This window comes from Eptesicus fuscus, chromosome 2 (assembly GCF_027574615.1).
Source record: "Eptesicus fuscus isolate TK198812 chromosome 2, DD_ASM_mEF_20220401, whole genome shotgun sequence".
Classification (NCBI taxonomy): Eukaryota; Metazoa; Chordata; class Mammalia; order Chiroptera; family Vespertilionidae; genus Eptesicus; species Eptesicus fuscus.
The window spans coordinates 44,111,835-44,127,701 of NC_072474.1; the positions used below are offsets into that span (position 1 = coordinate 44,111,835).

Below are 15,867 nucleotides of genomic sequence, written 5' to 3' on the forward strand. Positions count from 1 at the left end.
ACTTTGTAAAAGTGTGATTTTATTTACCTTATGTATCTTGTAACGTTATATTTTTTATGTCTACATTTATAATAAGTTATACAATATAATGCTGTTATTTGGTTGTCTTTTAAACATATGAAAAGAAGCAAAAATATCATCTTTTGTATTTACCACCATATTTTACCATAATTAATGCTCTTTATTCCTTCCTGTAGATTTGTTTTTTTTTTCTGTATTTTGGTTTTTAGCAGGTTCTGCTCCAGTGTAGTTCTCTTTGTTTTTATCTTGCTTTTAAGTCCTTTCAGTAAATATCTATTTCAAATAATATACTTTTCTGTTCTAGGATTTCAGTTGAGAATACATTGTTTGTATTTCTCTGTCTGTTCACTTTGACTATATTTTCCTTTAAGTCCTTGAATGTATTTATAGTAGTTACTTTAAAGTCCTGTCTGCTATTTCCAATTCTCTATCATCCTGTGGGTCTATTTCTATCAACTTCTGTTTTTCTTCATTACAAATCATATTCTTCTGCTTTGCATACCTAGTTATTATTTATTATATAATGCATATTGATAAAGATACATTGCAAGGAGTCTATGTTTTATCTTTTAAAGAGTGTTAAGTTTTATTCTGCTAGATAATTAAATAATTGGTGGGTCCTTTTATTTATGTTAATTTGGTTTTAGTATTTTTTAATTCTTTCCTTAATTCATGAATGTGGCATGTCGAGGTCTTTAACTAAATCCCCAAGGTGATCAATGTGAAATCTCACTTACTGGACCAGATTCCAACATCTCTCAACAGTTACTCATCTTTATGATCCCTCAGCACTTACCATTCCTTAAATATAGTAAATTTAATTTTAGTTTAATTAAATTCAATAAACAGTAGGGTGGCTTTAATGGACCTGTTGGCATGGAGAAATATCATTTCCTCCTAAACCTAAGTTTGTACATTGCTAAGTCTCATGTAGTGAGTTCATTTCAGAAGCTAGATTGTGGGTAGGAAATTTGGGCAATGTCAATAATCTCTAGTTGTAACAACTCTGTATCACTTTTAGAGTTTACAAAGATTTTTAAATATTTTATCTTGTATAAATATTGCAACTATGTTAATAAGTAGGTTTTCTTATCTCCATTTTGCTCTTGAGGTAACAAGACACAGTGATCTTGTGGAATGCTCACCCTATATGACAAAGAAGTAATATGCAAATTGACCCTCATGCTGTAACGCCATCACAAGATGGCAGCACGCACAGCAGGGCCAGGGCCGGCGGCCGCTCCACACAGTTTCTACCAGGGTTCCTGCGGTCCAGTGGGGGCTCAGGGGTCCCGGCGGCTGCTTCATGCGACTTCTGCCAGGGTTTCCGTGGCCCCCACATGCACACTGCGGGGGCAGGGCGTGGCAGCCACTGCGCGCAGCCTGGAGGCAGGGCATCAGGGCGGCACTCCAGGACTCGGGGCCATCCTGCAGCGTGCCAGCCACGCAGGGCGGAACTCCAGGACTCAGGGCGGTCCCATAGTGCGGGGGGATTGAGGGGTCCCGGGTCTCACGCAATTTTGCGCGACAGGTCACTAGTTATTATATGTTAGTAACTGGCATTTGGAGTCCAAATGCAGTACTTTTCACTATACAAGATATTATTTTGTTTACAAAAGTAAGTTTTTGTAGGTCAGAACAATTCCATGTGTGTAGTTTCAAATGGTTCAATCTGGTAGCTTCATCAGTTCAGTTCTGATTTCCTCAGAAGCTTATTTTTAACTACAAAAATGGCAATAGCTGATGGTAGATAAAACTCTCAAGTAAAATACTAGCCATTTTTTTTCCACATGTGTGAGCCCTTTCTCAATGAACAGCAAATAAAATTTCGATTTTAAAAAAAGTTTAACCTAGTTTAAATATAAAACATTATCTCTACAACTTCCCTTATTTAAATAAATCATGTATTCTAGTTGTGGTTTGGATATACAAATAATTTATCTCCCATCCTTAGCAGTTCTCCTGGCTACTTATTCCCTGACTACCTCAAGAAACAACCATGAGCTTGGTATCTCAAACAATAACCATACTACTGTTAACTACAGAGGAGAGCTGTAGATGGGGAAGAAGATGTTCCAGTCAAATTGCCCAGTATGTTAAGCGTCCTGTGTAAGCTATTCCAAAATGGCTTCAGTGGCCCTCTTGTCATGTGATTATAGCATTAATATTTTTATTCTTGCAAATTCAGTTTCCATTTTATGTCCAGTAAAATGCAAGGGTATTTTTTTAAATATTTTTATTGATTTCAGAGAGGAAGAAAGAGGGAGAGAGAGATGGAAACATCTATGATGAGAGAGAATCATTGATTGGCTGCCTCCTGCACGCCCCCAACTGGGAATTGAACCCACAACCCAGACATGTGCCCTTGACCAGAATTGAACTGGGACCCTTCACTCTGCAGGCCGATGTTCTATCCACTGAGCCAAACCAGCTATGGCAAGGATGTTTTTTAAATGATAGTATTTTTTGACAATGGATTTTGTTTGCATGTGGATTAAAAGCCATAATTTATTACCCCAAATGAGGTAAATCAGCTGTAATAGAGGGATGACATGATTACAGGTTTTTAACTTCTTCATTAATTCTTTAAGAAAGAATAAAAACTTTTTTAAAAAGAAGTGCTGTTGGAGCTAGTTACTTTGTCATTCTTCCTGATGTCACTCCTATCCCTGTTTTTTGTTTTGTTTTGTTTTGTTAAATTAAACTTTATTTTTTAGGGCAATTTTAAGTTCACAGAAAAATTGAGCAAATAGTGCAGAGAGTTCCCATATTTCCCTCTTCCCTAATCATAATTGCCCCTAAGTTTAACATCTTGGCTTAATGTGTTACATTTGTAACAGCTGTTGAGCCAATACTAATACATGGTTATTAACTAAGGTCCCTAGTTTACATTAAACTTCATTCTGTGATGAACCGTTCTACAGGTTTTGACAAATGCATAATGTCATGTATTCACTCCTATAGTATTTTACAAATCAGTTTTACCACCCTAAAAATCCCCTGTATTGAACTATTAATTCATTCCTCCTCTCCCTTTCGCTTGCTCTCCAAACTCCTGGCAACCAGTGATCTTTTCCGTGTCTTTAGAGTTTTGCCTTTTCCAGAATGTTATATAGATAGAATCATACAGAGTATGTAGCCTTTTCAGATTTTTTCCTTCATGTCTGCTCAGAGCTTTATAGATCATTAATTTTTATTACTGAATAATACTACAAGTCTTTGGATTTTGAAAGGTAGTAAAGAATATTTTTTAAAAAACAATCTTTTTCTAAAGAGAAATTACCAAGTACAAATAGAAAATTAACCTATATTCTAAGTGTGTTTGAAACAAGAAGGCAGACTAACTGGAATCTAAGGCCTTATGCTTTTGTTGTGTGTGTTTTTTTAATTTTAATTGAATTGCTAAAATTTTTCATGTGTTTTATATATCTGTAAGTTTATCTATAAAACCTTGGGTTCCTACTGTGTGCTGGAATAATCTTATTTCTACTTCATAACATTCTCAGGAATCTTATATAATAAAAGGCTAATATGCAAATTGACCGAATGGCAGAATGACCAATCACTATGATGCACCCTGACCAGCAGGGGGCAGATGCTCAATGCAGGAGCTGCCCCCAGGTGGAGTGCACTCCCACAGGGGGAGCACCACTCAGCCAGAAGCTGGGCTCATGGCTGGCTTGCGCAGCAAGTCACCTCTGTGGCAGTGCTACAGATGTGCTCCTGGACCACAAGATGGCGCAGGCCTGGTTGAGGGACACACCCCCCCCCCACCTTGAGTGTACGAATTTTGTGCACCAGGCCTCTAGTTAAGTAATATCAACCCTAGGATTGAGAAAAGAGATGCAGAAAAATGAGTTGTCCAGAGCTATACAACTTGTGGTAATTGAATTGAAATTCAAGCCCAGGTCATGCTGCCTCCCATGTTACTGCTCTTTACCTTATATCATTTGTTATACTGATTTCTGAGAAAATATATTAACTGCCAGTTATATATTTTCTCAGAAAGCAGTATAACTCATAACCTAACTTTATTCCCAACCCTTTTGAACCAGAGTCTTTAAAGCTTGAAACTTTTCTAATTAGGAATTACAAATTGTACACATATGATTATCTCTGCTCCCTTCTGAAATATCACTGAAGTGACAGTAAGAGAATGGAAAAAAAAAGATAATCCTAAGAACAACGAGAATGTAAGTAGAGTATGAGTAGACAAGAAATGTTACCAAATATTTGGAAGATAGCAATTCCATCAGTAGTAACTCACTTAATAAAGCAAAGAAAGCTGAACCCTTCCTGCAAAGGAGGATACCAGCAAGAGGCAAGCCAGTTCTTGATGCAGAGCACCAGCCTCAGGAATTGAAAATGAATGGAAAATTGGACAGAAAGCTAGAGAGAACCAATTGAATGTCTGCATAGAAATACTTTCATTCCTCCCACCACTACAGATCTTTGCTCTCACCAAGAGTATACTCCTCTGACACTTAGAAGAAAACTTAAAGATAGGAACAGATACAGATAATGTGCCCTGAAGCTTATGCAATGTGAGGAAGCAGCCCTGTTTTAGATGATATCAATTACAATACAAAAATGGGTCATTAAAAGGATGTTTAGACTGAACAAAGAGATCACAACAAATTACAAAGCAGAAAAATAATATAAGTTTATGTATTAAATATATGGCATACTTCTATATTTTCTCTCTCTCTCTCTCTTTGGCTTCATACTCCTTGATCACCTCTTCATCTATAATAAAGAGCCAGGGTTGTAACAACCATTACGACCGAAGGTTCAACCAGACTGGGGCCGCTGCTGGCGCCTTAACCCAATAATGACCGCCTAGGGGGCTGTGGATCAGGCCCAGAGAGAGGCCTGCAGAGAGAGAGGCAGTGTCTGATCTGTAGCCTCTGTGGCAGCCATTGATCAGAACTTGCCTCTCTTTCTCTTCCAGCCTGGCCAACAACCATGCCTCCATTTCTCTCTAGGCCTTCACTGGGGCTGCTGATCAGCCCCGCCTTTCTGATCAGGCCCCGTTGATAGGCCCAGAGATGCTGACTGGCATAGAAACTGAATAATTAGAACCAAATCTGGGTGAATGTAAGGAGCCAATGGCTGCCTAGAAGGCAGAGCTTTTGACGCTGACTGGCATAGAAATTGACCAATCAGAACCAAATTGGGGGTGAGATCAAGTCAGCAGGGGAGGGCAATTAGGGGTGATCAGGCCAGCAGGGGAGAGCAGTTGGGGGCGAGAACAGGCTGGCAGGGGATGGAAGTTGGGGGCGAGATCAGACTGGCAGGGGAGGGCAGTTAGGGGTGATCAGGCAGGCAGAGGCAGTTAGGAGCAATCAGGCCGGCAGCAGAGAGCAGTTAGGGGCGAGATCAGGCTGGCAGGGGAGGGCCATTGGGGGCAAGATTAGGCTGGAAGGGGAGGGCAGTTGGGGGCAACCAGTCTGGCAGGGGAGAGCAGTTGAGGTCTCAATCAGGCCAGCAGGGGAGGGCAGTTAGGGGCGACCAGGCAGGCAGGCAGAGGCAGTTAGGGGCGATCAGGCAGGCAGTCAGAGAGGTTAGGGGCGATCAGGCAAGCAGGCAGAGGCAGTTAGGGGTGATCAGGCAGGCAGGCAGAGAGGTTAGGGGCAATCAGGCAGGCAGGTAAGTGAGTGGTTAGGGGCCAGCAATCCCAGATTGTGAGAGGGGTATCCTACCGCCAGTTTAGGCCCAATCCCTGTGGGAATGAATTTCATGCACCAGGCCTCTAGTATAACAGTAATTGTGATATCTACTGGCCAGGTTAGTTGAAAGTTGTTTTGGTTTTGGTTTTTTGTTTTTAATACATTTTCATTGATTTCAGAGAGTAAGTATGAGGGAGAGAGAGATAGAAACATCAATGATGAAAGAGAATCATTGATTGGCTGCCTTCTGCACTAGCCTGCAACCTGGCCATGTGCCCTTGACCCAAATCAAACCCAGGGCCCTTCAGTCTGCAGGCCAACGCTCTATCCACTGAGCAAAACTAGCTAGGGCATTTTTGTTTTTTGTTTTATTGAGAGTAGGAATGCATAAAACATATAACAACACAGGGATAGTCTCTGTTTCTTATAATACTACAGAGTTGTTTCCTATGAACACAAAAAGGCTATTATTTAAAATTCCTATCAAAAAAGGGAAAAAATAAATAAGTTAATGGTATACTTATAACTGTATCTGTAATATTATCAAGTATACTTTCAGAAGGAATGTATTTCTCTTTTTGATCAGGCATCGCTGATTACCAGATTCTCTGCTTACAAGTTTGTGTGTTTAATGTTTGAAAGACCTTCTCAGTTTGATTTTTGGGCTGTGTACATAGCAACTATGTTTCTCCTACCCATAAACTGGTGCTGAAACACATTCTTATTGCACTACAACCTCTGCTTCTGTATAGTGGGGTAGTGGAAGTACTGCAGGAAGTCATTCCTAAAACTAACAATAACTTTATACTGTCAAAGATAAACAAAGCAAGATACTAAGATGATAAGGGTATGTTTTAGTCAATAATATACTGTTACAATAAGGAGGTGTTCACCTTGAATTGAACTCAACTTCAATTTGTACAGAAGTGACTGGACATTTTAAAGGAGAATGAAGGAGTGAGGAGGCAAGTGACTAGAACTCAGAAGATTCAGCGAAGTAAAAAATTACAAAAGTTTGAAGGGGGACATTGGTTCATGGGAAGCCTCTCTGGGTTTGCTAATTGGCACTTTTGAAGTCAGATCCCCATCTTCTCACAGAGACTAAGAGACAGGGACCCCCTCTTCAGGTGTTGGCTGGAACAAGCAGTACAATCTTTTGGCAGCCTTGATTTTTCTCAGGCAGGCACTTTAAGAGGGGGCAAAGGTCATCCTAGGGATGTGGCCTGGAACTATTATAAACTATGTTAGTGTTTTGTTCAAGTCTTTTATAGGCCAAGGTTGAGGCATAGTCAAGAAAGGACATAGAGAAGCCTGGCTAGGCTTTGGTCAAGGAGCAAGTCTTTTTTAATACCCCAAAGTAATTACAAATCATAGAAATATATCATATGCAACCAAACTAAATGTATCCCTAACTTAGCTTACTCTTCATTATATACACAGCCACTATAATGTTGCCCAACATAAGAGGAAGCATAATGGAGGGGAAATTGGTATAAATAAAGACGGCAGTCTTCACTGATTATGGTGTAGATAGCTTTACTTTTGCAAATTTTGCAAAAACATGACCAAAGGCAAAGTAAATTTGGTGAGGTATTCTTTGGGGTAATAGAACCAGAGCGTCTTGAGACCAAGGGGTCAAGATCATAGCATAGAGCAGGAGTGAGGAATGTATAGTTTTTTTTAAAACCTGAAGGTCCATCCATGGTCCATTCCCAGAATGCTGGCAAGGATTCGTTTAGGCAGATCACAGAATTGTTTTCTGGAGAGATGTCCCTAGAAGGAGAAATACTGAAAAGTCCTCTGACAAATCACTATGTCCCCAATTTATCCTATTGTGAATCCACCAGTAACCAAGCCCTGCCCACATACACAAAACTCCCAATATGATTTTTAGTGTTGTCCTTTTAAATGTGTAGTGTCATAGATCACCAAAACTATAAGGAAAGCTTTCCACTAAATGACACTGACCAGCACAAACTAAATAAGGAATATCCTCAGAAACACAATTATGAGAAGACATTACAACCATGAAAAATCAGAATTCTTTTAAGTAACAGAGAAAATAAAATGTTTATTGGTAATTAATAATGATTTGGAAATTCAATGACCTTTATAATAAAAGACTGATGATAAAGTTTAGGAAATTTCTCAGAAAAATAGAACAAAAATACATGCAGAAAGTAAAAGGCAAACTTATTAGAAATTCAATATGTTCAAGATTCTCCTAGTAGAAGACGGAACAGTGAAAAAGGAATTATCACAGACATCAAACAAGAATTTTTTCTATAACTGAAAAATTATAAAAGGACCATCAAATGCCAAGCACAATGAAGTTGAATGCACTTAACGTATATCATGAAACTTCGGAACACCAGGGATCTTCAAAGTATGCAGAAAGGAGGAAAATCACGTACAAGTAACCTCAGATCATAATTGTATCAGACTTCTCACAAGACAATGGAGCACTGCCTTTCATAACTCACGTTCAACCCTAGAAGACTGCCTAGTCCAATAATTAGTCAAGGGCAGAATAACTATATGATGCACCTTTTCTTAAATGCTGCTGGAAAATATGTTCCACCAAAATGATGGAGTGAATTCAGAAGAAGTAGATAATATCTTAACAATATTAGGGTTCAAATATAGGGGAAAGCCAAAGGGAATTGGATAATTGTAAACAGAGGGAGCAACGCTTTTCACTGGCGCTAGGAAACAGTTCATAGCCATTAAAATGAGAGCAGAGGGCTTCAGGCGAGATGTCTTTTTCACCTTTTCTCACCCAAGTGAAACATGACATTTTTTATCACTCTGAAAATAGCTCAGTATTTCTGAGAGATGGGGTAGTAATGGATGAGGATAAAGAAACTGAGATTTAGAGACATTATTTCTGTCAGAGACACAAAGTACTTCACGGAGCTTGGAATGAAACCTGGGAAACCATAATCCAGTGTATTTATTCACAATGTATTTATTCTTTATTCACAATGCATTCTGTCAAAATCATAATGCAAGATGGAAAACAGCAGTGTCCTAAAATGAGAGGTTACTTTTTAAGAATAATTGCATATTTAATGTGCAGTTTACAAAGTACTATTGCATAATATTTTGGTTTAGGTGAATGGAGAATGGGATATCTACAGTACTAATAATCAGGGTGAAATTGGGGTGGGCACCAGTAAATACTGAAGATTCACTGTAAACTTTTTACAGTGTTGACAGGGTGTTTTGGAGGCAGATCAAATGACTTTTCCTTTGCCAGAGATTTAAGGATGGAACTACAACCTCTGATCTGAACCATTGACTTGAGTTTTTACTGAGTGGCAGAGATGTGTCAACTGAGTAGAGCACTGCAGATGTAAAACCTGTCGTTGTCGTCTGAAATTCTTTCCCTTTGCAGATTACAGTGTTAAATGGGTTAACTTTTTAAAATGACAGAATTTTCTCTCTGTAGCTTCAAATTTTTATCTTATCCATATTAACTGGAAATTTTGTAAAATGAAGTGAACATATTTCTGCTTAAATGGAATAGAGAAACTTATTTCAAACTTTGATTTTTCATCTAGTTGATGTCTGTTCTTTCTCTAGAATATCAAAAGGATAATGTTATAGAGCCTTTTAAAATATATATATATATATATATATATATATATATATATGTATTTAACTGCATTAGCCATTGCTAAAATAAATAGACCCATGTCTAAAAATATGTTATCTGTGGGGTTTTTACAATATTATGTTAGGAATAGCGTATGGAGTGATGAAATCTCACCTCTTTGTGTAGCCATGGAAGTAACTGACTCTGAAATTGGTAAACATCACTAATTGCTTATGCAGGAAAGCTTAATTCAGTAACTGGTCTTTGTAGACCTGCTGGCCAATTCAAAATCCAAGTGAATTGGAAAATAAAATATGTCCTATAACCCTTTAACAACTTCAGACATTCTCTACTTATAATAACACACTTAACATAGTAAGTCCCTTAGCTTGCTTATGATTTAGTTTCTTCATCTTCAGCAGAAGTTAGGAAGGTTACAATACCTGTCTATTAGAATCATTGTAAGAATTAAATGAGCTAAGTGAAAGAATACAATGCCTGGCACATAACAGATGCTCAGTAAGTGTGCAATTCCCCCCTTTTCCTCCAAGGATTTTCCACCTTACAAAAAGCAGACAACTCTAAATGTATGGCTCATGTACCATCCACAGAATTTAGGTGGCTGTTTCCTTCTCCCCTTTATATATACTGAGTGGCCAGATGATTATGATCTCTGAACGCATAATAATCTGGCCACTCAGTGTATGTATGTGTGTGTATATATTAGAGGCCCGGTGCATGAATTCGTGCATGGGTGGGATCCAGCCAGCCTGGCCAGGGGGAGGGGACATGGGCAGTTGGCCAGCCTGCCTGCTGGTGGAACTCCAAATTTGCATATTAGCCTTTTATTATATAGGATATACACTGAGTGGCCAGATTATTATGCGTTCAGAGATCATAATAATCTGGCCACTCAGTGTATGTATGTGTTTCTCATTTCAAAAAGAGAAATTGGGAATTTATCTCTTTGTAATTTAAAACACGTACTCTATTTTTCTACATTGTCTATCTGAACTGACACACTTGGACTTTCACAGAGGAATTGAGAATATCTGCCATTTACTGATGTTAGGAATACAGAAAGGGAAAAGCTAGTAGTCCATGCTAAACTTCTTTATCCTAGTCAACTTGCTGAATTTCTACTGCCCCTCTGTGATCTCTACACTTCCTCTACAGGGCTGGTTTATTCTTCATCAGAATAGTGACCTCCCAAAGAGCTGCAGTGCCATCATAACATACCAGCAAAATTTGACATTGTAACAAGTTTGAAATATGTATTACTTTTTTCAAATATGCTTATATTTCAGATCTGAAAAAGAAAAGGAAATCTATGAAAATTTTTCTTTTAATCAAGTTCATTTAATCTTTATTTAAACCTTTTGGCATTTAACTCAAGAAATTATTTTTGAAAGGAAAAGTACTGAATTGAGATTTTAATAAATTTTTCCCTGATTATTTTATATCTTCTTTAATAACTGGAAATGAAACTTTTAGTACATTTTACTAGAAGTCATAATGAATCAGCTTCTGAATCTTTTGCCTGCCCACTCCCAAATTCCTCAACCTCTATTTTACTTAGGAAAAGTAAAACTATAATCAGAATAAATGAGGCAGATTCTTAAGTAGGAACTATATTATATCCATAATGTTTAATCAATTATGTACTGAATTTAATTAATTATATACTGAAATATACCTATATGTGTAAATGTATGTATATATGTTGATAATACCAAATGAAACACACATAGATATATATGCATGTATTGACATATGCAAATATATATGAATATGTATGTTTATAATACAAAATACCCCCTAACATTTCAGTTAAAAATATGCTAATTAATACATACATAATTTTTTTGTTGAAATCTTTTCTAATTAGTTACAATCCTAGCCATGTGTCAATATATGCAGTTAGGAAAGGTTGTGTTTTTTTAGTAAACATAGCAATCCAAATTTTATATATATTTTTTCATTTTCTATCTAGAAATTGACATTGAACGTTGTGTTCGAGAATCAATCAACCTGTTTTGTTGGACTCCTAAAAGTGCTACTTACAGACAGCATGCTCAGCTTCCAAAGCCAACTTCTGATAATAGTGGAGTCAGAAGTTCAACATCTTATTTCTCGGAGTGTCCAGATACTCCAAAAACAGATCTGGTATGTATTTGAAGATTTATGAATTCTAAAAGATGTATGTTAAAGTTAATATACTGCAGTATCGTTATTGCTCCTAATATCACTTAGGTCCTTTTAACATAGATATTTTCTAATATTTGATTTTATTCATGCAACTATTTCAGAAAATTTTTTTTGTCTATTTGGTTATATGGTTAGGAAGATTGGTTTAACATATTCCTTCAAGTAACAAATTTCACTTTTTTTCTATGCAATCATATATGTTTATATATCAGTTTGTTTTATACTGAGAGAATTGCAGAAAGCAAAGAAAGAATTATAAAAATAAAGAAAGACTGAGAGTTGTTAATAAAATAAGAATGTACACTTACTGATTGTTGACTGACAAAAGAAATAGCAACTTACTAAAAAAAATTACTGTTATTTATGAATTCTCAGTTGAGGATATTTTTCATTGATTTTTAGAGAGAGTGGAAGGGAGGGGGAGAAACAGAGAGAAAGAAACAACTGACTGTATTTGATTTGCTAGTATTTCTGGTATTAAATTTTTTCATCTATGTTGATAGATGAGATAAACCTATAATTTTCTTTTCATCTGTCCTTGTCAGTCTTTGATCATAAAATTATATTATTTTTTCTGCTGTGTAATCAATTTGTATAAAAGGAATTATCTGTTTCTTATAGAGTAAAAAACTTATTTATAAAACTATCTGACCCCAATGTCTTTTAATCAGAGAGATATTTGATTATTCTTCTGACTCAATTTTTCTATTTATGAGGTTTTTTAATATCCATTTAACTACCATGCTTACTTTATCAAAATTCTATTTTAAAGTATTTAGTCTTCTAATTCTTATTTTCTTATAATTCTTTATACAAAATAGTTTTTTTTTATTTTTTTACATTTTATCTGAAATTTTGTCCCCTTTTTTCCTCCTAATTTTGTTTATTTTAAGTTTTCTTGGTATGATAGAAAGTAGATACAAAAAAATTAATTCATGCATGCCCTATAAAAGCATATTCATTAAATTTAGGTTAATCACAATTTAGGTTTATATATTATATAGTCTATGTTAGCTTCTATACCAGCTAAAAAAATAGCTTTTGTAAAGTGAAACATAAACTGCATTCTGTATCTAGTATAATGGAAGTTTGAAAACTTCTATGAGTTAACTTTAGTTAACTTTAATTTATACATGCATCTATCATATTTATTCCCTGAAGCAGACCATTGTAGTAGAAAAAGTATGAACTTTGAATTAGGTGGACTTGGTTTCCAATTTCAACCCTACTCCATTTTGGTTTTATACTCTTGAGTCATTTATATGACCTCTCTATTTCCCTATTTGTAAAAGTGAGCATAATTATTATAATTCCTACCTTGCAGGGTTGTTTTAAGAATGATATATGTAAAGCACTGGTAATAATCATCATTCCTTTTTTAGTAATTGAAGGTTAAGTGTTTCAACTTAGAAAACTACCCAGGAATTTTATGACAGTCTTTTGTATCTAAAGAATTTGTACAAAAGAGGAGATTTTCCGGTATTCTTCTATTCCCCTCAGCTATGCTAGCTTTATTACTATCAGTGCACATTTAGAAGTCACCATAAACAGTAAGGGGAGCAAGGGAGAGAGGCTGACTCTCCAACAAGTAATCTTTCTGGCAGTTTTGCCTCAGTAATTTTAGTGTAAGATTTCACATTGACCTTTGTGTCTTAGTTTTAACACTATTTTGATCTTTAAGCAACTATAGAATTGCCAAAAGAATTATTTTATCTAGTGCCAATGTCTATCCAATCAACTTTTCCTTAAGTAGCTAAGACTCTGCTTAACAATCCTACCACTGCTTACTAATTGAAATATATATAACATAATATAACTAATAAATAGAATGAAATGGATTTATTAAACTGAATATATTTTGGAAAAATGTGGTCAACACTGGAACTATTTGATGTTTCTTTGTTAAATTATAGTCACCCTATTAATTTATTGAAGACTGGTATAAGTTATATGTACACTATGAATAAACAAGAATTATTCTGTTCTTGATTATGAACACTAACCTGGAATGTTATTAAATAAAGTAAATTTTATTTTATTTATATAATGCTAACTGTTTGCAGATACTGTCATAAAGTAAGCAAAACGGTCATTGAGTTATCCTCAGTTTACAGCTGTACTTTAAATGTGGATTAACTATGAATTTACTATAGTTAAAAACTTTAAAGTACATATGTATACTTTAGGTTAGAATAGCTTCTAAAAGTCTAATATAAATGCCAGTCTACAGTTTTATATATATAGTAACACCACTGCCTTTTATAGTTTGAATAGTTTAAAAATAACACCACAGTGCGTCATAATTTTCAGGTACTCAGTTACATTATTTTATCTTTGAAGAAAGTATTTTTGCCCCCATTTTAGAGTTGAGGAAATTCAGAAGACTACTTAATGCAAGTTAAATTTTAAGTTGACATTTTATCAGTAGTGTACATGCTGTGTTACTCCCTGGAATTTATTGAAATGTAAACATTAATATACATCACTGCAGTCATTGATTTTCAAGCATTTTTTTTGTTATTTTCTTCTACTTTCCTAATGCATATATGCTTGCTATACTCATGCAATCACCTACATTCCTGCTATTAAATAAGTTGAAATGTTTTTACAATAAGGTAGAAGGGGAAACAGTTATGTTTTACTTATAGATTATGTTGAGATTAGAATGCAAATCTGAAGGAGAGCTAAACACCATCTCCCAAAGTTATTCAGAGCAATAGATGATTCAAGAACAAAAAGTTTAGCTTTGCATCTATTTCCTTCATTGTTTATATTGTAATATCAGTATCTAACTATCTCTCCATAAGCAATCTGGAACTTTACAGCAATAGAGTTGATACAATTTTAGTAAAAGATGAAGACTGGAAATCCTTGTAGCTAAATATAGAATAAGTCAGACCTATAAAAGGTAAGTAAAATAAAGAAGTTTGATAGAAAGCAGTATCTTTTAAATTTTTTCTTATACCATAATATGTATAATGTATTTTAGTACCCACCCTCTGACCAAAAGTAAGCCGAAAAAAAAAAGCCAGCATAAGAAAATAAGGGGTAGTGGAATTTAGTGGTAAGATATAAAAAGAACTTTATTTACTTGATTAAAATATGAATTTTTCTCTTGTAGTCCAACTTTAGATAAGAAAGGCAAAAAAATTTCTAGATTGACACCTTACGGAATTTATTAAGAATTCTAAGCACCCTATCAAAAGTTATTTTTATAATTTAAACTCCTATACCAATCAGCTGAGTGGACCACATAGCAACATACTGTTACATAATTTTGTATTTAAAATATTTTAAACTATAAACTTAATACCAAATAACAAAAATTAATTTTTGTATAATATATTTTTCACATTTTAAATGACAACATAAACATACAAAGGATTATGCATATATAATACCAACATTGAATTATTTGAATAATAATGGGAAAAAGGTATTAGGCAAATAAACAATCTGAAATATAATCTAAAAATAATTTCTATTTGACTTTAGAATATATTTCATATACTCTGTGTACAGGTCTACTAATAAAATATGGATAGTCTTTAGAGAATTTACTTTTTTAATAGTGGAAGAAAAGAAAGCATTGTTGAATACTTGATCAAGAAGAAACAAGCAGCAGCTAATTCCATTTCTCAAGGGCATTTTTTATTTATTTTATTTTACTACTAGAGGCCCGGTGCACAAAGTCGTGCACCAGTGGGGTCCGGTTTGAGCCTGGCCTGCAGGATCGGGCTCAAACCGGCTCTCTGACATCCCCCAAGAGGTCCCAGATTGCGAGAGGGTGCAGGCCAAGCCAAGGGACCCCATTGGTGCACGATTGGGGCTAGGAGGGACACAGGAGGTTGGCCGGCTGGGGAGGGACCGCGGGAGGGCTCGAGGGCATGTTCGGCCCATCTTGTTCAGTCCAGATCAGCCAGACCCTAGCAGCAAGCTAACCTACTGGTCAAACAGTCTGCCCCCTGGTAGTCAGTGCACATCATAGCGAACCGTTGAGCAGTCTTAGTATATCATTAGCATATTAGGCTTTGATTTGTTGAATGGCTGACTGGTCGACAGGATGCTTAGCATATTAGGCTTTTATTATATAGGATATATTCAAAGTACTGCTGAATTTATAACATATGGAAGAGAATTCAGGAAATAATTTGGAAATTTATAATTTTAAACATCTTTGACATAGAATGTTTGCCTCCTCTCAAATCTTCAACAGAAGCAGAGGATTTTCTTTATGGACAGCAATAGAAGGCAGTTGCTTTTTTGATCACACACACAAAAAATCAAATTTTTAATGGGGAAAGGTTAAAATTGGTGGTGTGTGGGCAGGCTAAATAGCCATCTTAGATGGTGATTAAAGAAAATTAAATT

General features: G+C 35.7%; 1 protein-coding gene across 1 annotated transcript in view; it reads left to right on the plus strand.

Moving 5' to 3' along the window:
• The window catches only part of TBCK (TBC1 domain containing kinase), a 182,805-nt gene that overhangs the window by 122,201 nt on the left and 44,737 nt on the right, over window positions 1–15,867 (plus strand). Inside the window, exon 23 of the mRNA XM_008150249.3 lies at window positions 11,282–11,454. Within this exon, the coding sequence (XP_008148471.2) occupies window positions 11,282–11,454 (173 nt within the window). The remainder of the gene's footprint in view (window positions 1–11,281; window positions 11,455–15,867) is intronic.